General features: G+C 35.5%; 1 protein-coding gene across 2 annotated transcripts in view; it reads right to left on the bottom strand.

Moving 5' to 3' along the window:
• Positions 1-727: 727 nt before the first annotated feature.
• LOC143661492 (uncharacterized) overlaps positions 728-23,720 on the bottom strand; it is a 72,327-nt gene continuing 49,334 nt past the window's right edge. For both annotated transcript variants that reach the window (XM_077135084.1, XM_077135083.1), the window contains 6 exons: positions 14,594-14,744; positions 12,321-12,352; positions 9,220-9,369; positions 8,392-8,643; positions 6,891-7,004; positions 728-986 (listed from right to left, as the gene is read on the bottom strand). In XM_077135084.1, coding sequence (XP_076991199.1) covers positions 9,272-9,369; positions 12,321-12,352; positions 14,594-14,744 — 281 coding nt within the window. In that variant the 3' untranslated portion in view covers positions 728-986; positions 6,891-7,004; positions 8,392-8,643; positions 9,220-9,271. The remainder of the gene's footprint in view (positions 987-6,890; positions 7,005-8,391; positions 8,644-9,219; positions 9,370-12,320; positions 12,353-14,593; positions 14,745-23,720) is intronic.

Genomic DNA, 23,720 nt, shown 5'->3' with positions numbered 1-23,720 from the left:
CTGGGCTTTATCTGTCTGCATCATGATAGGCTTGGTGATCTTCCGCTGTCTTTGCAGCACGCAAACATCGGGATTGGTTTATTTTGGAAGTTGATTTCCTTCAGTAGTCTAAAGCCTTGTATTTGCAGGATAGATGTAACACAGGATACAGGGTCCAGGGCAGAACACAACAGTGTGGTCGTGCACTGCAGCGTAGGTTGGGGGTGCTATGCTGGAGCCTGTGAGTGTGGGCACCCAGCAGCAGGGAAGATGTGACTGTGCAGGTGCATGGGTCTGGGGGACTGGTCCCCAGTGTGTGCTGGTCTATAGCTTGTGCCTTTTGTGCGCATGCACAGGGTTCAGGGCAGTGGTTCAGCATTGCACCTGTGTGGGCTGGAGGTAGATGTGACCTGGCTATGCAGGTCAGTGCTTGCCCAGAGCTGGGGGGCCTGACTGGGGATCATGGGCATGTGCAGATCTGGGTGGCCATAAACTGATGTGCACGTGCGCAGAGCTGGGGGTGGGGAGTATGCTGTGCAGCTCTGTGACTGTACGGGCTGGAGGCGCGTGTAGCTTAGGTATGGAGGTAAGCGCCTACAGCCTTTATGTGCTGCCTACCACCTGCAGGGAACAGGGAAGGAGAGGTAGGGCTCGGGAGGGGAGGGCGGGGCGAGACTGTGCTTGCCCAGGAGAGGTGGGTTGGGCTGCGGCAGGTGTGACCACGCTTGGGGTCGGGGTGTGAGGTGGGTATTCCTGGGAGGGGTTGGCGGGGTGGGGGTGAGGGAAGCATCTTCAAGGAGCGCAGCTTGGTTCACTTAGGTGTGCTCCTGAGGGTTCCGGGCTTCTGCCCTAGGCCATTTGCACCAGTGACTCTCCTAGCTCACTTACACACCCGGGAATCGCTGTCCCAGCCACTTCTCTAGCCGTTCCTGGAGCGCAGTTGAACTCAAGCTGTCCTATTCCACCATCATCCCAGAACTCCTTCCACCATCTTCCGGGAACTCCTTCTGTAACCATTTGAAACAATTCCAAATCAAAGTTTTCAATTTTCTTCTAATTCAGACACTTTAATTCCAAATGCATTTTAATCACTTTAATTAATATCCCATTTTCTGATTCTCCTGCTTTTTTAAAATAGTTATCAGTCATAATAAATGGTGCCTAATTAAAAAAAGAACCATTTGATCTTTAATAGACTGGAATGCGTTACTTAGTGACACAAAGATATTTGTTTAAAAAAAAAAGGTGAACTTTGCTTTATGGTAATATTTTTAAGAACCAATATTACAAATTCACAAATTTATTTTCTTAATAAATTTTAGTTTTTTTTCTTTTGGTTTTATTTGTTGAGGAGTTTTCTAAAATGAAGAGTGATAAACTCTTGGTGAACTTGAATATTTTTTCAAAGAATGAACAATTTTTATAAGGCCAGTAACCCCACAGAGTAAGGCACAGTTCGCATCAATGCTTCTGTCCTGTTTTGATGATATGTTACTGTAGCAACATTCAAGAAATTCCTAGGCTCAAACAACATACGAAATGAGACAGAAATAAGAGTGTGCTCCCTGGCAGTCCTCAAATTTTGAAATGGATTAATAACGATCTAAATGTGCTTATTTTATTACCACATAAAACATCAAGCAGATTGCATCAGTGAAGACTTAATGGGAAAAAACAGGAAGGCTGATGTTTTGAAGATGTTGATATCAAGAACAAATTAGAATTTCAAGTCAATAACAGAAAATATTGGGGGAGGGTGTATGTCCGGAGAATTGATAGCTGGGTCGGGTTCTCTGAAATATTCCAACCAAATATTTTAGGACTGGACTAGGTTTTAGATTCCAATCCATATTTTATTATCATCTTTAAAAATGTAAAAAGAAATACAACTGCTAAAAACTTCGAAAAAAGACCAAAGCATCCACACTTTTATGTTTTTTTATTTTGCATTGTTTTATAAGATGCATAGCATTCCTATAAACCTATTCATTTATTTTGCAAGTGATTATTTTGCATGTCCTATGTAGGGGATTAAAATCATAAGTAAAACGAACTGTACCCCTGCTACTGGAGAGGGTATGATCTAATGGAGAAGGTAAGCATTAAGGAAATAATGATATTTTATAAGTTGCTATTGTTAATTAATGAATCATAATCAGTTTTCTGCAGTCTTTTCCAATCTTTTTTTTTGTTTTTATTTTGTTTGTTTTTACTTTCCTTTTTTTTTTCCTTTTAAAATAATATTTGCTGGCTGCATATCTTTCTGTGAAGTTAATGAAACATATGTAATCATACCTCTACCACCCTCCAATTATGTATTCATTTTTTCTAATAATGAGGAAAATGAAGTCCATTTTCCTTGGGAATAACAAGTATCAGTTGAAAATGGAATCACATGATAACGTACTTCCTGTTAGAATGTAAGTATGCCGGACAAATGGAGGCATCTCTGCAGCCTGTTCTCATACTTTTGCTGCAATATATCCATCTAATCAAGAGGTAATAGAGAAGAGGTTTCTCCAGTATGTGCCTGAGTAGGAGTGAAGAGCTGATTGCACTCCTGGGAGGACAAGGAATTGCCGGATTCAGAGGGAAATAGGTGGCAAATTTCTCTCATTTCACAGTATTTTCTAGGTCCAGCCACGTGTCTGGAAAGGCACATTTATATTCTCTAAAGCTATGTAGAAATCTGAATTATCTCAGAGTGAATCGTGAACAGTACTATTTATTTATTTATTTTTTATATGTGTCACTGGGGAGGATGGAGCAGTGTAAGTAAAGTAAACCTTTTATAGGCTACTCCCTTTCACTTCTATTTTCTCACCCAATCTCCACCATAACCCTATGGGTTGGTTATATTTATTCTTGTTTTATAAATGACCAAAATTAGGCTGAGAGCTTAAGAAAATTATCCAAGATAAAAAGGAATAAAAATTTAAATCCTGGTGCATCTTATTCCATCTGCCTAAGAATTGAAGTGTCATTAGTTAGTACTTGAAGATTTTCTTTAGGCTAATAGTTAATCACCACATTTTTATTTCAGTAATAAGAGAGAGCTTCTTTGTGTTTTTAGTCAATAGAGTTCAGATCTGTACTAAATACTATGACATTAGAGTGACTCATCAAATTACTATTAAAAATATAATGACAATAATTTATTCCACAGATTTTTCTTGTGGGTATTTATTTCAACATCTAGATCCATGGGAAGTGAAAAGTAGGCTATGCTAAAATTTGTAGTGTAGAAACCATCACTTAAAACTGTCATGTATCATAAGCCAGGTATGGGACATAATTCAGTACATCCTGAGAAATAATATTACCTTATATAAGCTTTATTTGGTGTTTCAGTTTGCTAAGGCTGCTGGAATGCAATATACCAGTAATGAGTTGGCTTTTCCAAAGGGGATTTATTAACTTACAAGTTTATAGTTACAGTCATAAAAATGTCCAAATTAAGGCATCAATAAGAGGATACTTTCACTTAAGAAAGGCCGATCACGTCCAGGGTTTCTCTGTCAGCTGGGAAGGCATGTGGCTGGCATCTCCTGGCCCTCTGCTCCTGAGCTGCATTGCTTTTCAGCTTCTCATTCCAGTGGTTTTTTTCTCTAAGCATCTGTGGCTTCTTACTTAGCCTCTATGGGGAAAACCCTGGATTTCATCTCTTAGCTTAGCATCTCCAAACGTCTGTGTCAGGTTTCATCTCTCTGCTCTCTGTGTCAGCTCTCCAAGCATCTTCAGCTCTGAGCTTTGTTTCTCTCCATGAGCTCTTTTAAGGACTCCGGTAAACTAATAAAGACCCACATTAAATGGTCAGGGCTATCTCTCCATGGAAATAATCTAATCAAGAGGTTCCACCTGCAACTGTGTGGGTCACATCTTCATGGAAACAACCTAACCAAAAGATCCCCACCCACAAAATTGGATTAAAAGAGCATGGCTTTTCCTGGGTACAAAACAGTTTCAAACCTGCACATTTAGCAAAGCACTTTAACATGTTAGTATATTTGACAACTAATTAATGATATACCTGGAGAGTATTCTAACACAGAACCTGCGGGTTCTTATGCCGGTTACAGTTTAGTGAAAATAAGCGTATAACCAAGAACACAAGTTAATGCTTATAGGCACATGGAATTAGGAATCTCTATGTCCTTTTGATAAAGAGTTCGGTAGATGTCATCACAGGACATTAAAGTTTTCAAAAAGTTCATTTTAGCCCTAACATATATTAAAACTATAATGATTCAAACATTATGGTACCAATACAATAGAAGAAAAATAAATGAGTGGGACAAAATATTAAGTCCCCAAAAGGTTGCAAGAACAAATGCAGATTTAGAATTAAACAAAACTATTATTTCAGGTAAATGGCACAAGCATTAACTGTTCAATAAAATTTGCTGAAACAATTGTCTATTAAAGGGAAATAGATTACCTTATAGCAAAATAAATCCCAGGTGTACTAAGGATGAAGATACCATCAAATGAAGCCATAAAAATTCTAATGCATGGGATAAATGATTATTTATGCAAGCTTCAGGTGGATAACTTCTAAGCATCTCTTAAAAATATAGAAACCGGAAAGTAGGAATTAGAACAGATCTCCTAGGCTGGTCTTGGATTCAGTTAGAGGGGAAGAGTGTGGACTCTTGGCTCCTCACAGAGGCATGCATGCTGTTAGGGGCTAATACCCTAGCCCAGTTCAGAGGCACAGAATCATCCCTCCTAACCTTTGATTTGGATACAGAAGAGCAAGGTCACATCAGGACTCAAGGTTCCACCCTATTTCCTATAGCCTGGCTTAGCCATATTTGTTACTGTGTCATCAGCCCTAAGAAACACCTGGTCATGGTCTTCCAGAAAGAAAACATTGATGTATTGAAACAAACGGAAAGTTTAACAACTTCCGCACATCAAAAGCTTCCAAACAATAAAAATAGGAAATATTTTAAAAGTTGCTATGTATTTTGAGAGAAAAAATCCCTCCATAATTGATAAAGTTCAGCCATAATCTGAAGTTCACAAAAAGAGATTTTTATTTTGTTCTTTGAACAAACATCATGGGCTTTTTGCAGATCTTCAGTACAATACATCCCCACCTCATTCTTACTGATCCATGCTGTGCTTTTGTGTGTGTGTTCAAATGAATATTTAACCCTCTTTCAAAGACGCCATATCGGTTTCCTTACAAAGATCATCTTTGAAATTTGCACATTTGTAAGGTCCACCTTCCTCTTCTGTGCTGAGCACCAGGTCTCATCTACCTGTAATTCTCATGAAGCTCCTCTTCCCCTGCTGTTCATGAGATAAATCTTGGAGAAAATCAGGTATAAAATAACAGTGGAAAATTTGAAATGCCGAGGGATCTAGGGAACAGTGGTTTCAAGCTAACTTCCTTCTTGAAATATTGTTCTAGTAAACAACAAGCTCTGATTTTAAATTCTGAGTTGGTTGTTTTTGTTCTTTTGTTTTTGTAATCATGCGTCATCCAGAATGTCTAAAAGTTTTAAATTTTATTACTACTCATTCAATGCCTCAATTCCCAAAACCTGGAGCCATTCTCAACTCTTTTCACCTCCTACATGAAATCTTTCAGCAGATCTTATTAGCTCTGACTTTCAAAATGTATCTAGAATACAGCTGCTTTTCATCTCTTCTACCATTTCCACCCTGGTATAAGCCACTATCTTCTCTTGTCTGGACTCAAACAGTTCCTAACTATTTCAGCTCCCTGTGCTGACTGCTACAACATAACATTTCTCTTTAGCATGTCATTTCCTTTCTCAAAAATCTCCAGAGGTTTCCCACTAATATTTGCAAGGTCCTAAATGATTGGGCTCATCACCAAAATACAGTCACTCTCATTTCTTTGTTATTTCTCAAAAATGCCAAACATCCTTTTAGCCTTTGATGATCTAGCTGTTTTTCTGAAAAGATCATCCCCTATGTCAGTGGTTTTCAAAATGGGGTCCCTGCACAAGCAACATCTTCATCACTTGGGAACTTGTTTGAAATGTAAATTCTTGGTCTCCAGTATAGAACCCCAGAATCAGAAACTCTTGGCATTTGACCCAGTAATGTACGTTTTTTAAACCCTCGCACTAATTCTGATTCACACTCAAGTATGAGAACCTCTGCTCTAAACACCCTTAAGGCCACTGTCCCAACCCATTCTGGTCCTTAGTCAAATAACAAACCATCTTAGTGCTCTTCTTGGCCACCAGCCTCAGATAGCACCCCTATTTCTCTCTGATCAAGTGATCTGGATTTACTTTTTTTTTTACAACCCTTAACATTACCTAAAGTATGCTAAATACATTTATTTGTATATGGTTTTGTTTACTCCATATGACCATAGGAAGACATTTTGTGTTTTGTTCACTGATGTATTCAGAGCATCTAGAATACGACATGTGCACAATAGGTATTTTATATATGTATATGGCAAATTAATATATGGATACATATATATTAATATATAATTAATTAATGAAGGGATGAATTTAGTTATATCGGGGGTCAACTTAATAAAATGACATAGTGGGTCAAACTGAGAAATGTTTTGGGAGAATTAATCCTGAAGAAAGAAATATGAACAATGATTTTGTTGGGATTAATAACAAAGACTGAAGTCTTGGAGTCCAAGGACATCTTGGTTTGAATCTCTAATGTTACTTCCTAGCCCTACACAGTTCCATGGAGATCTTTGCACCTCAGTTCTTTTAACTATAAAATGAAAATACTGAACTACCTGGATAATTCGGAGAATTACAATTATAAAGGTGCTCAGCACAGTCCCTGGGATGTTAATATTAGTAGAGTCCTAACCTTCATATCCCATTTACCGGCAAGAGAGAATATCAGTCTCTTTATGGAAAGAAAGTAAATTACCAAAATATGAGTGTTACCTTTAATAATGGAATTCAAGTTTTGTCATTGAAGTGGTTGCTGGCCAAAATAGAAGAAGCAGAAAAGTCTCAAAGCAAATACAGTTTTGCCTTGATCTTATAGTTCTCACACTGCTGAAAACCAAAGAGAAAAAGAGAAAAATTATTCAAGTGGTAATAATTTGGTAATATATTTTACTCTTACATGCGTTAAGACTCTACATATAGTTTATTTGTTTCAAATGCTTGTGAGGTAGTTACCTAAATCATAAAATAATCGTTTTTATTAATATTAATAATATTTAGAAAATAGTATGCTGATGTAAATAATTTTTACTACACTTTTCTTAAAGTTACAGTGACTTAGAAAATGTTAAAAATCTTAATTTTTGCTGATGATCTTAAGAGAGAGAGAAAGTCTTCCCATAGTTCTAGTCCTGCTGTGAAATAGTTTTAATTAGCGTGGACATAGAAATATATATAGTGACTTCTGACATTTTTCCTGAAACTTAAATATACCCAATGCTTTTATTTAGTGAGCCTTTATTTCCACATTCAGAAATTTCTGAATCGTGGTATTATCTCTATTTGGATGCTTAATGGGCATCTCAACTTTATCATGTCCAAAAGAAATATTTTCCTTCTCTACAAAATCTGTTCCTTCCTGAGTCTGCTCTATCTCAAAAAATGGCAAAATCCGGGGTGCACGGGTTTAGTGGTTAGAATGCCCACCTTTCAGGCGGGAGACCGGAGTTCAATTCCTGGGCCATATACCCACCCACCCCCCAAAAATGGCAAAATCACCCATTTCCTGTAGCCAAAAAAATAAATAGTCACCCTTGAGTCCTCTCTTTCCCCCCCAATTCCTCTCTAATGTATTAGTAAGTCTTGTGCACTCTACTTCAAAAATACATTTTCTCACAGTCCTCTTCTTCTCACTATACTTCCAAGCCACTACTATGACGGTAGTTCTCTAACTGGTCTGTTTCACACTTTCCCATATAATCCGAGTTTTTAGACATGATAATATCAAACAGTTATTGAGAGTTGATTATTGACCGCAGAGCTCTCCATGGTCCTGCCTGTGATGTGTGTGATGCATCTTCTCACCTCTGACAAGGAAAATTGGCATTTGTCTGGCCCCTTGGAAGCATTCCACTTGCTTATTTTTTTAGTTGACTCCCCTAAACAACCCTGTTTTTAGGTCTGTTATTCCCTTTTACATATATGGAAGCTGAAACATGTAAAGGTCAAGCAGTTGCTCAAATTAAACAATCAATATTTCAAATCGAGGCAGTCCAACTCCAACACCTATGCAATTAAATGTTATGCCAACACCTCCTATATATGTTTCATTCTAAAATTTCTCTGTGACTCCCATATCACTTTGTGTGTGTGTTGGGGGGGGGGGCAGGCACTGGAAGTCAAATCCAGGTCTCCAGCATGGCAGGTGAGAACTCTGCCCCTGAGCCACCGTCGTACCACCCTCCCATATCACTTTTAACAAAATCAAAATCCTTACCATGATGTAATTAAGTGACCATATCTTTCACAATGCAGAGTATACAATGAATGCTTAATGGATTTGTCTTCCCCCACCTCAAAGATTGTTGGTTACTCCCAAAGATTATCAGAGGAGATCTTTGTTAAATAATCTATGAATTGAAAATCTTGGCAAGTCCTATATTGAATCCCTAGGGATAAGGTTGGATCTGAGAGAGATTGGCATCCATATTCTTCAAGTTCCTTATGTTTCCTGGCATGACATATATCTCTTTTATGGAAAGAGAGAAATAAGGATCATTACTGATACAAGTGGGGTTATGTTTTCTAAGAGGTCTCTCTGAGCTTTTTCTAATACAACTTCTCTGCTTTATTTGGGACCTTGTTGGATGGGTGGATAAGGTGACAAGTAAGGTAAGAGTGGAAGATGAAGAATCTCGAACACATACAAATGTCCCATAGTAAAAATTTTGTCCAAAAACATAAAATGAATTTGAAGCATATCCTTTACCTTAAAAAAAAGGGGGGGGGGGGGATATTCTCAAAAATGTCTGGGAAGGAAGGGGTAAAATTAATTGTACATTGCTCATAACGTTTAGCTTTATATATATAAACTGCTATTTTGAGCGTTTTATTCTGTTTAAATCTACACACACATATATCTTACAGCTTCAAATAAGTTCACTCGCATCTTGATTTCTTCCTCCACCCACCTAAATGATTTGACACATATGTTATGCAAAAATGAGCAGTTTCTGAAACAACCCCAAAAGTTTAAGAAAAGACTCCTGAATTTTTTTTTTTCTGTTTAAAGAGGCCCAGTAATCCCATTAATTGGCTGGAGTACCTTTAAATCTGTAGAGTCTAATTCCAGAGGGTTCAATCAATCCAACTGCAGCCTAGGACTGCAAACCACAGAGCTCTCCATGGTCCTGCCTGTGATGTGTGTGATGCATCTTCTCACCTCGGACAAGGAAAATTGGCATTTGTCTGGCCCCTTGAGGATATATTGAATATTACTGCCTTGATTTCACAATCACCCAGCTGCCTTAAATTCCAATTCATTCATCTGGCTCACATAAGGTATCTTCGAGTAATTATATTAGTTTACTCAATTTTATATATTCTATTAAATTAATAAAATGTAAAGGATATTCTACCAAAGACTGTTAGAAGAGAAATTATGAATTTGATTAGTTATCTATACTGAATAAATGTGTACTGAAGTATGCATAATAAGATACCCACATAGATCATTTATTTTAAGCAAAAATAACATTAAGTAAAATAATGATAATAGAACAATGTGCAAAATATATACATACATATACATATATATATTTCTGGAAGCATAACAGAGGTAAATATGGTGGAACCCGATACACAGAATTACTTATTCGATGTTGACCTTTGTGTATGTTTTTAGTTATAACATGTCATTTTCCAATAGTCATAAATCCATAAAAAACAAAAAGTATACATTTATGTGACATGCCGACCTGCATTAGACTCAATACGCAGTGAGTCCAGAATATTTTGCTCATATATAAGCAAAGCATATACAGTAATAATTCTTCTGTGTGTCCTGATCAATTTCCTACATTTACTTCCCATAACCTGGATTCTGGACTTTGTTCCACCACTTGTTGCCTGCATGCCTCTCTTGATCGCAGTTTTCAAATCTTTAAATTGAAAAAGATGGACTAGGTGATCCATTGGATCTATTTGGATTTATATGATCTGGTGTGCTCTGATTTAAAGTGTAAGTCCATAAATATTTCTTTTAATAATATTACCAATCATGCATGCTGATATCTACAAATCACCAAGGGCAGGTGGAGTTCTTAAAGTTCTAGTTTATTTCAAAACTTTATATTTAAATACACATCAAAAGACTGTAATAAAACTTTGAAATAGCTTTAAGTAATTCACAAAGAAATTTTCATATGCAACCCCCCAAAAAGTTCAGCAAATAATAATAGAACCAGTTAATTGATAATCACCACATTGTTTAATACCATAAGTTTCTATTTACATTTAATCTATGTATCATGTATCTACCTATTGTAAAAATACAAATGTTATCAGTCTACTTAAGGAAAATGAATCACCCCTTCCTTAAAATAGTTCTTATTGTATTTAAGCAGTTGATGCAGAATTGCTTTCCTCATAGGGAGCTCTTCCAATCATTTTTCCTGGAAGTTGCCAGCATTCTTGGAATTCAGCATGGAAAATAGCAGAGGGTCTCAGCATCAATAGGTAAATTTTCAGTTAAGTCTAAGAAATAGATTTCTTAGAATGTGTTCCTACTCTCAGCTCGGCTTGCTGTTACCAGGCACAGACACATTTTCCATTTTCCAAAGGCTAATCCTTCAGGTTTCTGCCAGAGTGAGCCTCACTGCCCAGGGTAAAAGAGGAATCAGAAATTTAATATCTTCATCAACTTTTGACCAATTCTCCTTTTTGTAGCCTCAATTTTACTGTCACATCCAGAGTTATAGATGCTATCAATTATGTGTTTTGGGGTTGCTGTACAGTATATTCTGGCTTCCGCATTGTGACCCCTCCCTCTCACTGCTGGCTCAGGGGTCAGATTCTTGTGTCTATAGTCAGATCCTATGCCAACAGTCTTTCGTCCACCTGCTTCTAGAACTGTGTAATTCTTGTGTCCTCTCTCATTCTCTTTGTCTTTGGTGATTTTTTCTTAAAATAAATCCTTCTCCTGTAAGACATTTAGTGGGGTTTCTTGAGGAGAAATAAATGTTTGTGTTCAATCTCCCATCTTTATTCAGAAGTTGTGTTGTAAAATTATTAAGTGAGAATATTCTACTCAAAATGGATATTATCTGTAAATTAAGGAAGTTTTAGAATTTGTATTTGAAATACTATAATTGGTTTTGGTACTCAATCTATACTATGAAGTTTTGCTTCATAACTAACTCAAGTTAGTTCTTCCACAATCCAATATAGCTAATTTTCTTGCTTAATTTTAACAGTAGTTAAAATTCCATCCTAAATGGAGAAGTTGGGAGGAGGGCATGAATTCTACTGTCAAGGAATTGGTTACTATCCAGTGCAACTTTATCTAATTTTATTTTATATCTTCCCATCTTTTATGTTATTGACAATCAAGATTACTCCCAGAGAAAAAAATTAAAAACAAAATTGCATTGGGAGTTTTCTATACCAAACAGTATTCTGTAAATAGCTCTTGAGGGTATTAATGAAAAGGACAAGCATTTTATAGTTCTTTATGCTTATTTTGTGTCGAGTTGGAATAGACAAAATAAAAACAAATAACATTGTTATAAAACTGAAAGAACAGTCAGTATGTGTTGTTTAGGTATTGTGTATAGTCTTTTATTTTTATTTATTTATTTTTTTGCATGGGCAGGAACCGGGAATAGAACCTGGGTGTCTGGCAGTGGTAGGCAAGACCATATAGTCATGTTTTGCTCCATCTGGGTTGTATTTGAATGAACCAACTCCCATTCTAGAGATTGTTTGGGTTTCTCCTAAAATTTTTCTGTAATTATTTTCATAGAAAAATACTTTCGGGTGGTTCCAGCCTGAGAATAACACACAGCATAGAAGCAGACATTTAAATCAACGAAGTACAAAGATTATGTCATTGATTTTCATGGCATAGCTTGATCCTAGCTGGAGGCTTGTCTTCTTTACAAGAGGCATAATTTAATTTTGAAATTTTACTAGCTCAGCCTGCAAGCTATCAACTGTGGAAGTATAAGAATTCTGTTTCTCAAAAGAATAAAGCAAACTCTTTCAAAACTGCAATGGCAACTTCATTGTAAAAGGATGGTTAATTTTGGCCAAGAGTATTTTAAATGAGTTTTTAAAAAATAAGTTCTCCTTATTTTTAAATAAGTAAATAATACAATTCATAATAATGACATGTTATCGGGAATAATATAAGTAAACTGTACTTACATATGAAGATATATAGTATATTCATGTATACTCTGCTTACATACATTCAAGAGAGAGAGACGGAGGGGGAGAAATAAAAAGAATATTAATGAAAAGTCTACTTTTCTGCGTAACAGCAAGCCAGGAGAATGGGGAAAGACTGAAAAGGAAAAAGTGGTAATACCAGGTACTTTTTAAATTACCAGCAAAGCAAGTATTTTGGAAAAGATGTGCTGTGAAAACAGTGCCTGGAAACATCCTGCTATGGTTGATACTGAGGTATTCATGTGATGAAAGCTAAGAAATTATTGAAATCTTGTTTGGAAAAATCACATTGGATACTGAATATTATTTTTAAGAGGAAAAATAGCACTTTTTTTCCTTTTTGGATTCTCAAAACACATTTTGCCAACCCTATTAAAGAATCATGATGTGAAGCTCTATTAAAAAGTTAAAGTGAATTATATTTTCTAATATCATAATCAAGACCAGAGAATTTTGACACATCTGCTACCCCCTTTGTGCCAAAAATATGGCTCCAGGACTTTTTAATAAAGAGGAGAGTGTTCTAACATATTGGAATGATTTTGTCTGCTTTTCTTTCCCGTCCACATTGATTCAAGGAAATGGGTGTTAGAATGGAATTTTTTAAATTCTCACATTTATATGATTATATATTGAATACTGGTCAGGGTCTGTCTATGGAAAAGGACAATTTTGGCTCTAACAGTGACTTCTGAAAACAAAATTTATGTGGTATAAAATTCCCTAAGATGGCTCAGGACATCGTACATTATATAACTGTATATATTCGCACTAACATTCCTGTGGATTCATGAATGAGAGAACACGGAAGGGAGGGTATATGGTGAGGCTGACACTTCTTTCACAGGAGTAGCTTTCTGTGTACAGCATTGAAATTTCCATAAAAGTAGGACATTTGATCAGTTCTTCAAAACTTCTAATTCCAAATAGCATGCTCTAAGTTCCTTTTACTTAGACAAATAAAGCACATTTGCATTTTATATAAACTTCATTGTATTTATAGAAAGTATAGACAGTATTTATAGTAACAAACCATCTAGTTGTGAGCAAGTAAATTTTCGAATCTCGATTTTACTATGTGTTCTCCAATGTTTCGCCCCCAAGCTCAGAACAAATGGAACCATCAGGAAGTGGCCTGTAGTTGTTATGATTTCTTTTCAAACTACCCATTGATTATACCCCTCCTACACTGATATGTATAAACAGGCCAAGTGAAAGAAAAAGTTCATTACGTGTTACTCATCTTCTATTAGTCAACATTATTCACTGAATGTATTCATGCCTTGCTACGTATTTAGAAAATTTGAAAAATGAGTCACTGAACCGGTTTCCTATCTTTGGATAGTAAATTCCATACTGTGAAGTTGGGCAGATGGGAGAGTAAGAGAGCACTTCAGCAAGAGAAAATAAGCAGATGTGAGTTGAGCCTCAAAGAAATCTAACAGCATGCTAATGTATATGCATATATATATATAATGCATACGAATATATATATATATATATATATATATATTCAACTGTTTTTAAAGAGTGTATGAATATCATGGGAATCTGAAAAAGAACGCTGAGACCATATTTATACCTATAGTATGGGTACTGCTCAAGATTATTATGAAATATTGATTTAATTTTTATTTAATTCTGCCAGTCTCTCAGGATTGAAAAGTAGTAGATATGCTATGAATATATATCAGAATTAAGAGATTTAAAAACGGGAAATAAAATCTATATATATGACCTGTAAGTATAGCTGTTATGCCCCAGGCCAGGGCTTTAAAAAGCAGTGGATAACTACACAAGGGAAAAGAACAGGTTAAACTGGGAAGGGGAGAAACTACTAAAATTACTTTTCAAGGTGGGGAAATTAGTGCCAATGTTTTAGAAAAGATTTGCTTTTCTTTTTAATCTTTTCCCCCATGGGGTAAGAAAATGGAAAGCTGCAAACAATGATGTTCATATTTGGAGAAATGCTTTCTGCGTCCCCATGTCCCAGACTCTACAGCAATAAGTGAACAGTGATCCCTAAGAGATGAAATTTGGGACTTTCTTAACTTTCTTATGCTTCCTACCTGACACGGGTAGAGGAGCTCAGCCTACCCCAGGCACAATGGGACTGTGAGTGGGAAGTGCTTTGAGTTCTTTAGAGAGTTATGTTTTATAAATACTATTATTATTAAAGCTGTTATTAAAGGCTGAGCCCCGGCTTTAGCAGATACATTTCTGGAGGGAGTGGGTGGGCAGCAACTCACCTTCCCACCCTGCCAAAGACACTCAACCTCCTCTTTACTTTCTTCCAGGCGCTGCATCTCAGTTCTATTGTTTCCTCATTCTCAAGAAGCTCACCCTCCCGTTCCTCATTGAAGGTCAATTCCCAGAGAGGGAGACAATCAGGCAGGAAATCTAAGAACAGCAAAGCAAAGTAGCAATTTTAGTAAAAATAGCTGGATTTAGCCCTTGATAAAATGGCTTTTCACAGAGTTTGCCTCATGCACACACTCATTACTGTGTGCTTCTCCCACACACTACAGGAGTGCAAAGGTGGCAACTGGCAATGAGATTAACTTTTCCCCGGGCATCACTACAGTTCTTCTAGCTGCGTTTTAAACCCCTGCCTTGGGCTATGTGATGAGCATTCATCAATTATATCCCGCCTTAATTTATTCACAAATGATTTGGCATATACATATCTAAGGCTGCCCATTTTAGAGAAACATTTATGGATCCTTTTCCTTCTTTCTTTAAAAAAAGTATTTGAAATTGCATGTATGTTGTCCAAAATTTATTGTCTTCCCGCATGTATTTTAGTTGTATCTTGCACTTAGGAAAGTTTCCAGAGTCATAACTGAAATACACATGAATATGGAAAAAAATATGCCAGTAAAGCTGAGCTCCCTACTAGAAACTCTGACAAGAGAAATTCCCTATAAAAGATTCAAAACTGATGTTGAATTCTGCCTTGTTTATCACGGTGCTAAGTGTAGAATTGGGCAGTTTTTAAGTTTCAGAAACTTTCAGACCATTATTTTCAAACATCATGCAGAAATATGTGAAATTAGTCTTATCAGGCAAGTTGAGCAAAAAGCCACAAAATAGTTCTTATAGCAGTGTTTTAATAATGAATCTATAGGTCCTCAAGAGAACAGAATGTATAGAAGTCATCTGTCCCAACCTTCCCTGATCGCAGGTAAAGGACTAATGACCAAAAAGGTACAGTCCCTTCGAAATGTCACAAAGCTGGGGGCAGAGCATGGACCAAAATCAGGTTCCTGGATACTCAGGCAGTGCTTCTTCCACTTTTGAATTCCCTTAGTTTGTCACTCTTGAGAACTGGAAGAAAAATTCTTGAATGAAAGGGAAAATCAATGCAAAATTTAATATTATGCTAAAGCAATGAAATGCAATAGTTATTTTAAAGATGCAGGAACTCTATATTTTCTATTTTGTTTTAGATTAATATATTTGCATGACAAAACATGCCAGATGATTGTACAAATTATGAAATTACAAAAAATATAGAAAAATAAATATGGATAAAATATAGAAAAATAAAATAAACTCTGAAAGAACCACTATTATTTCAACGTAGTTCTTTCTCATTCTCTCTTCCTCTCTCATCACAAGTATATATGAGCATTTTATATATGTGCATATGTACAAATATGTGAATAACATTGAGATGATAGTGGAAAAATTATTTTCTGTATTCAGTCTTTCTCTTAACTTTTGAGCATGAACATTTTCCTATGATTTTGCACATTTGAATTTTTTAAGTATATATTATATCCCATTTGACTAAAATTTCAAACCATCTCCCAGTCAAGGCATTGCTTATTTTATATTTATGGTTTTTTCTGTTTCTAAAAGGGAGATACCACCTGCTGTGATATAAAATGACAAGGCTAATCCCTTCAAATATATGTTTGTATAGTATCTTTTTTTTTTTTTTTTACATGGACAGGTACCAAGAATCGAACCCAGGTCCTCAGGCATAGCAGGCACTCTTACCTGCTGAGCCACCGTAGCATGCCCTTCGTATTGTATCTTGATTGCTGTGGTCATTTCCATCTGAAAAGCCTTTAAATCAGCACTGAACTCAAGAGAGAGTAATTGTTCTTCTCTTACCAGGAGATATAAGGGGCTATAATGGGACTTTTTATGGCCAATAGGATGATGAAATGTACAACTTGTAAAATAAATAAAAAGGAATTAGATACTGACACTGGAGATGTAGCTAGTTTGGTGTGCTAATAAACTAGGAGAAAGAGAAGCTTTAAGAAGTTGCAAACAAACTTGGGTTTTGATTACGCAAACTGAAGAGAGTGACATCATTTCAACAAAACTGTGATTGCATAGTTACAATATGCCAAGCATGGTGTTCGGTAGTGAGATCATAAAGTTATGTTAAATAGAATTCCAGTTTTCATATATTCTTCAGATATCCTAATAAAATATACTAAAATACATAGACACATGACTACTATAAAGTTGTCCAATCTAAGAATGATATCATGGGCATATGCAAGGAATAATGGAATCAGAATAATAAGCAATTAATTTTGACCCACATTTGGAGGATGTATGAAGACTTACCAAAAGGTAAGAGGCAGTATACTCCACAATGAATTTTTTAGATACGGATAACAGGTTGTATGCTAGAGAAAGGGCAAAAATTTATTGGACGTATATCATATGTCAGGCACACCAGGCAGAGTAAATGAAAGCATCTTGAGTCTGAATCTCAAAGGAAATTTTGCACCTAGAGATATCATTTCAAGAGTGGGCCATCAGAATATAGATTTTTTTATTTAAAACTGTAACATTAGGTAAAATGATGTGGAAAGTGAGGGAAGACAAAAAGCAGAAAGAGAAAATTTGAGGTCTAGGGTTCTACAACATATATAGTTTAAGAAGAGGTCAGAATGCTAAAGGAGGTTGAGAATAAATGGCTAGTAATTTAGGAGGAAAACTTTGAGAGTAAGGAGTTCCAGAAAAAAGGTGAAGAAAGTGATTCAAGAAAAAAGAGTGATCAACTGAGTACCTTGTAAATACATCAAGTGAGACAAGGACTGAGAAATGGTCACTGGATTTAACAATGATGAAGTCATTAGTGACCCAAATAATTATTTGGGTGCAATGTACGTATATTTGATAAGACAGCCATCACTGAAAACATTAACCAAGTGCTTTCTTTCAGTGGAGTGTTGCAGAAGAAACTGCATTGCATAAGAGTGATTGGAAGGTGGGGTATTAAAGACAATAAAAGAGTATGAAAAATCATTTCATAGAATTTTCCTATAAATGAGAGGCAGAGTGTAAATGAATTAAAGCATACATTGTAGAAAAGCCCCAGTTTACCTTGCTTCAACCCAGCTATTATTCTCTTTCCCACTTTCTCTCTGCTAACTCTCCCACCCTTGAACCTTGTCTAACCCACAAACCACAGGCTTACCAAAACAACTCTTGCAAGAACTTTCTGACAGTTATTGGAATGTCATAGTTACAAGGAAACTGAACAGGAAGAACGAAAAACTGAAACCATCTCCAGCCATTCCAACAGCAAGTTTCACTGTCATTAGATGTGAAAACTGCTTCCTGACCCAAACCACACGTACACCTCTCCCCTTCTCCCTGTAAAGTCCTGCTTTGACTCAGAGGGTTACCTGGTCTGGAAATAGTCCCTGATATGTGAAGTCAATGCAGCCTTTAACTCTACTTGAGTTACTTAAGCTATTTTATCTTCCCTTGGCAGTAACTGCATGGGGACTGGTCATCCGGGGAGGTGTTTCAAGGTGCTTTAAACGCCCTTGCTGAACTCTTGATTTCTAATGAAAATAACCCTGTGAAAAAGAGGGAGGAATTCTTGATATGCACGTAAGGCATGTGGATAATTGTAGGAAAAACATTTTTGTATCTGAGGGAGGATGGAAATCTAGGAAAAGAAACTAAAAAGTAGGAAGGAGCACGGAGTGTCTATCCATTATTACAGGAGGGAATTAGAGGATAAGAAGATAAGGTAATTCTCTTCTGATGGCTGGGGTTTACTCAGTTAAATAAGAGATGAGGTCATCACATGAGTTTGCAAAAGATGTTTTGCCACTTTAAGGAGAGATGAGAAGGTGAGAAATAGTCTCTTCTCTGTCATTAGTATCTAATTTATTAGATTATGATCCTGAAGTTTGAGCTTCTGAATTGACTGGGAAATATGATAGGGTTGTAAGAATGCTTAAGACTACTTGGTGGGTGACATGTTGAGGAAACATAATTTAGGTTCAGATAGTGACTAGCATTAAAAAAAATGTTTGAAACCAAAGAAGATGAATAGATTTTGAACAAAAGAAAAGATTAACTCTGTTATAAACATGCTCTGCTTCTGAATAATTTTGTGACAATAATTTGCTCTCAAAACATATTTATTCAGTCTTCTCTGTAAAACATTCATGATTATCACCATAACAGAAAGAAGGGAATAATTTGTGTAAATGTACACCTAATAATTACTTTTGTTAAAATGGTTTCATAATGACTTAGGAGCCATATAAATGATTTTTAATTTGTTTCTTGCATGTTATTTCCTAATGTACTCCCATGAACACATTTGAAAATACAAACAAATATTTGGGAACAAAGTAAGTCCTCTCTCTGTAGTATTTCAAATACTACGTTTGAAATTTCAAAATATCATGTTTTTGATCCCCATTATATGAGCTCATTATTAAAAATGTGGAAAATACAGAGAATTAAAATGAAGATAGAAAGATTTCTTAATCCTTAAACACAGATAAAGTCATTGTAATAATTATAGCGTATCTCATTATATTCATATAATTTGTCAGGCTGTTTATATATACAAACTGGATTTTTAAAGGAATTTGCTGAAGACCATTGGGGAGGTGTTAGCTGTATAACTCACAAAAGCAGATTCTTTTGTGAATTCAATAATTTAGACATATAAAGGAATGTAAAATATACCAGCATTGAAAGCTTCTGAAGATTTCATTGTGGTCTGCCAGAATTCAGCTCAATTTCCCTTCTCTCCCCCACTTTAAGACTCTATCTTGACCTGGACCCAAATCAGAACCCAAACCTTGATTCTATTTAACTCATAATAAAACATGTATAGTATTACTTTGGGAAATCTAAAATCAAATAAAACCAGGTCAGGTAAACTGTATGGCAGTGTTTTTAAAGTTTGCTGCAAGGCTTTTATCAATGCAAACTTATAATTGTGGCAAGGCAAGGTTTAATGAGTTAGAAAGCTTACATGAACTGGGCCAAGGTTTTGATATTTTAAAGAACTGTTAAGATTAAAATGTGCATTCAAAATAGAGCAAAATTCATCAAAATATATAAATAAATAACATCTGAAACTATCTGCTCTCTTCAAAAATAATTACCGAATCCACAGTATCTGAAAAAAATATATTCAGAAAAATTAGATTCCCATCAAAATCACTTATCCTCAAGTTTACTACATCCATGTTTAAAATCTTAAGAAAAAAAAACTCTTAAGGTTTCCTGTATTTTTTTGAACTTATGGTGAAATAGTATAACAAGGCAATATATCTTGTTTGTGGCTTTTTACCCCCCATTTGCCAAAGTCTCATGAAACATAGAGATAGTAAGATCAACATCTGCTTAGAAAAAAATGAGTTTGATCAGTTGTCTGAGAATAAAATGAAGATTTCAGGTTAATTGAATCTTACTTCATCATCACTAAAACTGAAGAGATAAAAAACAGGAATAACGAAATGAACTATAAGAAATTTGTGAAAAGAAATACCATTCCAGAATAAAAATTAATAGGCAGAACAAATGTTAAAATAAATTTCGTTTGAAATGCTAGTGATCAATGAAAGAGAGAGGTAAGGGGTATAGTATGCATGAATTTTTTTCTGTTGTCTTTTTGTTTCTTTTTCTGAATTGGTGCAAATGTTCTAAGAAATGATCATGATGATGAATATGCAACTATGTGATAATATTGTGAATTTCTGATTATATATGTAGAACGGAATGATCAAAATAGGGATGCTTGCATTTATTTGGTGTTTTTTGTATTTAAAAATTAATTAATTAATTAATTAATTAAAAATTAATAATAATAAAAAAAAGAAATACCATTCCCTTTCTTTTCCAGAGAGCAGCCTCCTAGATTATACTGCTGGACACATGCCGGGCTCTTGACAGGGAGCTGTCAACTATGGCAGTAATCAAACTGAAGAGGGTCAAAACCCAGTGATTGGCCAGTCACAGAATGTAAAGTGATTTGTCAAAAGACATGTATCTGGGCAAAAATCAAGCAAAGGAAGGATTCTTGCTTATAGTTCTGAAACATTCTAAAAGAATGTTGGAATTAGTCAGAACCAGCAGAATGATTTTCACCAGTAGAGACCAGCCCAGGGAACAAGGTAGAATTTCATTCCTTCAGCATACCAAAGGCATGAGCTTTGTCTCCATTTCTGAAGGGAAGAAATGGACAGGGCCCCCTGCAAATTTACAAGTACTTAGAGAAACAGGAGTTTTAGATGTAAATTAACTCTCAATAAACTTTAAGAAGTGGGGATTGTATAGACTGTATATATTTTCTCTTTTTTTGGAGGGGGGACGGTGCATTGTTCAAGAATCAAACCCCTGTCTCCCGCATGAAAGGTGAGCATTCTACCACTGAACCACCCGTGCACCCTAGAATATATTTTTATAATCCTTTACCTTGGAAATTAAAAATTGCTTTAAAATTTTAACTACTTGGAAATTAAGAAACACGTCTCTAAGTAATCCTACTACCAAACAGGAAATAAATATGTACATTAAAAATATCTAGACAACGATTACAATAATAAATAATGGCTCATATTTCATTTCAAATTTCAAATAATAATCAGCTTTTAGTATTAAAGCAAAAATAAAAAATATAAAATAAGCTAAAATACATTAAGAGGAAATTAATAAAGCTAGAACTGAAATGATTATAAGTAGAAAAAAATCAAATGAATTAAAGTGTTCTTTGAATATTTGGATTAATATTCTAAATATATAAACTGCTTAATGATCTGATTAAGGAAAATAGAGACATAGCAAAATAAGCACATTAGCAAATAATTTTTAGGAGGTCATAACCCTCTTGCTGGCAAGATTAGTAAAGAAGAGAACAGTTCATACACATCTAATTGAAAACCTAAAGGAAATAGTTGGTTTACTAGCAAAATATAAATTACCAAAATTGATCCAAGAAGTAAAAAACTTGATTAGTTCAATTTCCTTGGAGACTTTGGAAAAGTGATTGGAAATAAAACTCTAGAAAAGAGATCAGGGCAAGATGAGTTCACAGCTGAATTTTATTTAACTTTTAAAGGAGATCATTCCAAAGTTGTTAAAACTTTTCCAGTCAAGGACAAATGGAAAGCTCCACAGTTTATTTTATAAAGTCAACATAAATTCAGATTCAAAGCCCATTGGAGTTAAAAAAGAAAAATATTTCATGTACCAATCTGTCATAAATACTGAAGTAAAAATTATGAAATTTTTCAAATAGTATCCACCAAAGTTTCCATAGATTGTTACAATATTACCAAAGTGGTTTGATTCCAGGAATATGAGTAAGGGAAAGAGCAATAGATTGAACAATATGACATTAAATATATCACCCAAATAAAAGAGAAAAGCCATGATATCTCCATTTGCTAAAAACAGCAGTAACTCCTAATAAAAATGGGTAAGGACAGAAATTACATAAACGTAACCAAGACAAACTAAAATACAACAACAACTATGATACAATGATGAGATACTAAAATCATTCAATTTAATATCAGTAATTAAGCACAGTTGCCTTGCAGAACTATTATTAATTAATATTGTCTTGGACACTCTAGAACATTTAATGTCAAGTATAATGGAATAAATGATATAAAATCATAAAAAGGAAAAAGTTAGCACATTTCTTTTTACAAAAACACATATACACAGACACACATTTTTAATAGAATACCTGAATCTCTAGTAAAAATACAAGCCAATAAACAAAAAACCTAGAATTAATAAAATGATATTTGGTGCTAGAGTGATGAATGAAAGTCTATTAATTAGTTCCTTGACAGTAACCTTGAGAGGCTGAGCATCTAAAAATACAAGGTAAACAATGTTGGTTCTTAATTTTAATTATATGCTCAATTAATGACAGACCTGGTCTCATCAAATGCTAGTGAAAAGTTTGAAAATGTTTTGTTTCTCTCTTCTATGCAATCCAAAGATGACCACAGAGCTCTGCTCAAGCATGAGTAGCTTTAGCAAGCTTCCCATTTCACAGAGGGTGAGTTCTGCACTGAACTTTGTTTTCCCATAACATATATCAGAGAGCCCCAGCTCTATCCTCTGAAAGCCCTCTTAACATATGCTTTAAAAAGCTATCCTTTTGCCATCTTTCACTGATATTTAGCCTAATGTTAAATCAGAATATCATTTTAAACAACTATCATAGTTGAAATGTGAACAGTGCCACTGCTGTCTCTGCTAATTGTTAATGCCATTTGTGAAACAGCGGTTGTTGATATGGAACTCTGTGTGTATAGCTCAACCATACCTTGCTTCTCCAATAGGACCATTCCCCTCTGGGTCTCCTGTAACCACCTCTTCACTATGTGGCATCCCCTGGTGGTTTATAAGCATGGCCAATCCAGGCAAATTTGAAAATCTTAGTCCATCTGAAACACTAAGAATTACCGTTAGGTTACACAGTAGATACTTAAATATTCTTCTCTTTCTGCTTTGGGGACTTTGAGACCACAATAAGGAATTAAATTTCCAAATTAAGTTGAGAGAGAAATAAGATCCTATCTTAATGAGTGTCCATTGATTATGATGGCCATCATCTTCACCATCCTCATCATTCATATGCGTGTCTTCTTCTATAATAGTGTCTTCTTTAAAAATGAGAAACGTTGGCTCAGAGGAAAAATGGTAAATCCAATGAAAGTTGGCATATTATCCTAGAAGTTCTTGAACACACGTCTTTAGTTTCTTATACTGTGCTGAGTTAAGTCAGACCACAGAGTCGCATCCAGGTGTGAAAAGTAGAAAGAATGATGACTGTGGACTCAGTTTGCAACTGAAGCAGCAGAGAAGGAGCACAAAGAAGATGAAAGAGAGGAAGAACACAAGTGAGCAGCTGTAGTGCCCCGATACTTCCCTAATCCTACCTCCCAGCGCTGCTTCCTTGGTATGTCATACAATCTGCTAGATCAGAGGACCTCATAAATATGGGCTCCTTGCCCTTTATCCCAATAGATCAAAGGAGGAGCCATGTCAGCACTCAAGGATCCATCATTGCCCTTTAGGGAGTTGGATTTTGTTCTCCCGAAAAGTTATGCTTCTACAGTCTAT

The sequence above is a fragment of the Tamandua tetradactyla genome, chromosome 17 (genome assembly GCF_023851605.1).
Source record: "Tamandua tetradactyla isolate mTamTet1 chromosome 17, mTamTet1.pri, whole genome shotgun sequence".
NCBI lineage: Eukaryota > Metazoa > Chordata > Mammalia > Pilosa > Myrmecophagidae > Tamandua > Tamandua tetradactyla.
The sequence above is the reverse complement of the archived record's forward strand: the minus strand, read 5'-3'. Positions and strand labels throughout refer to the sequence as shown.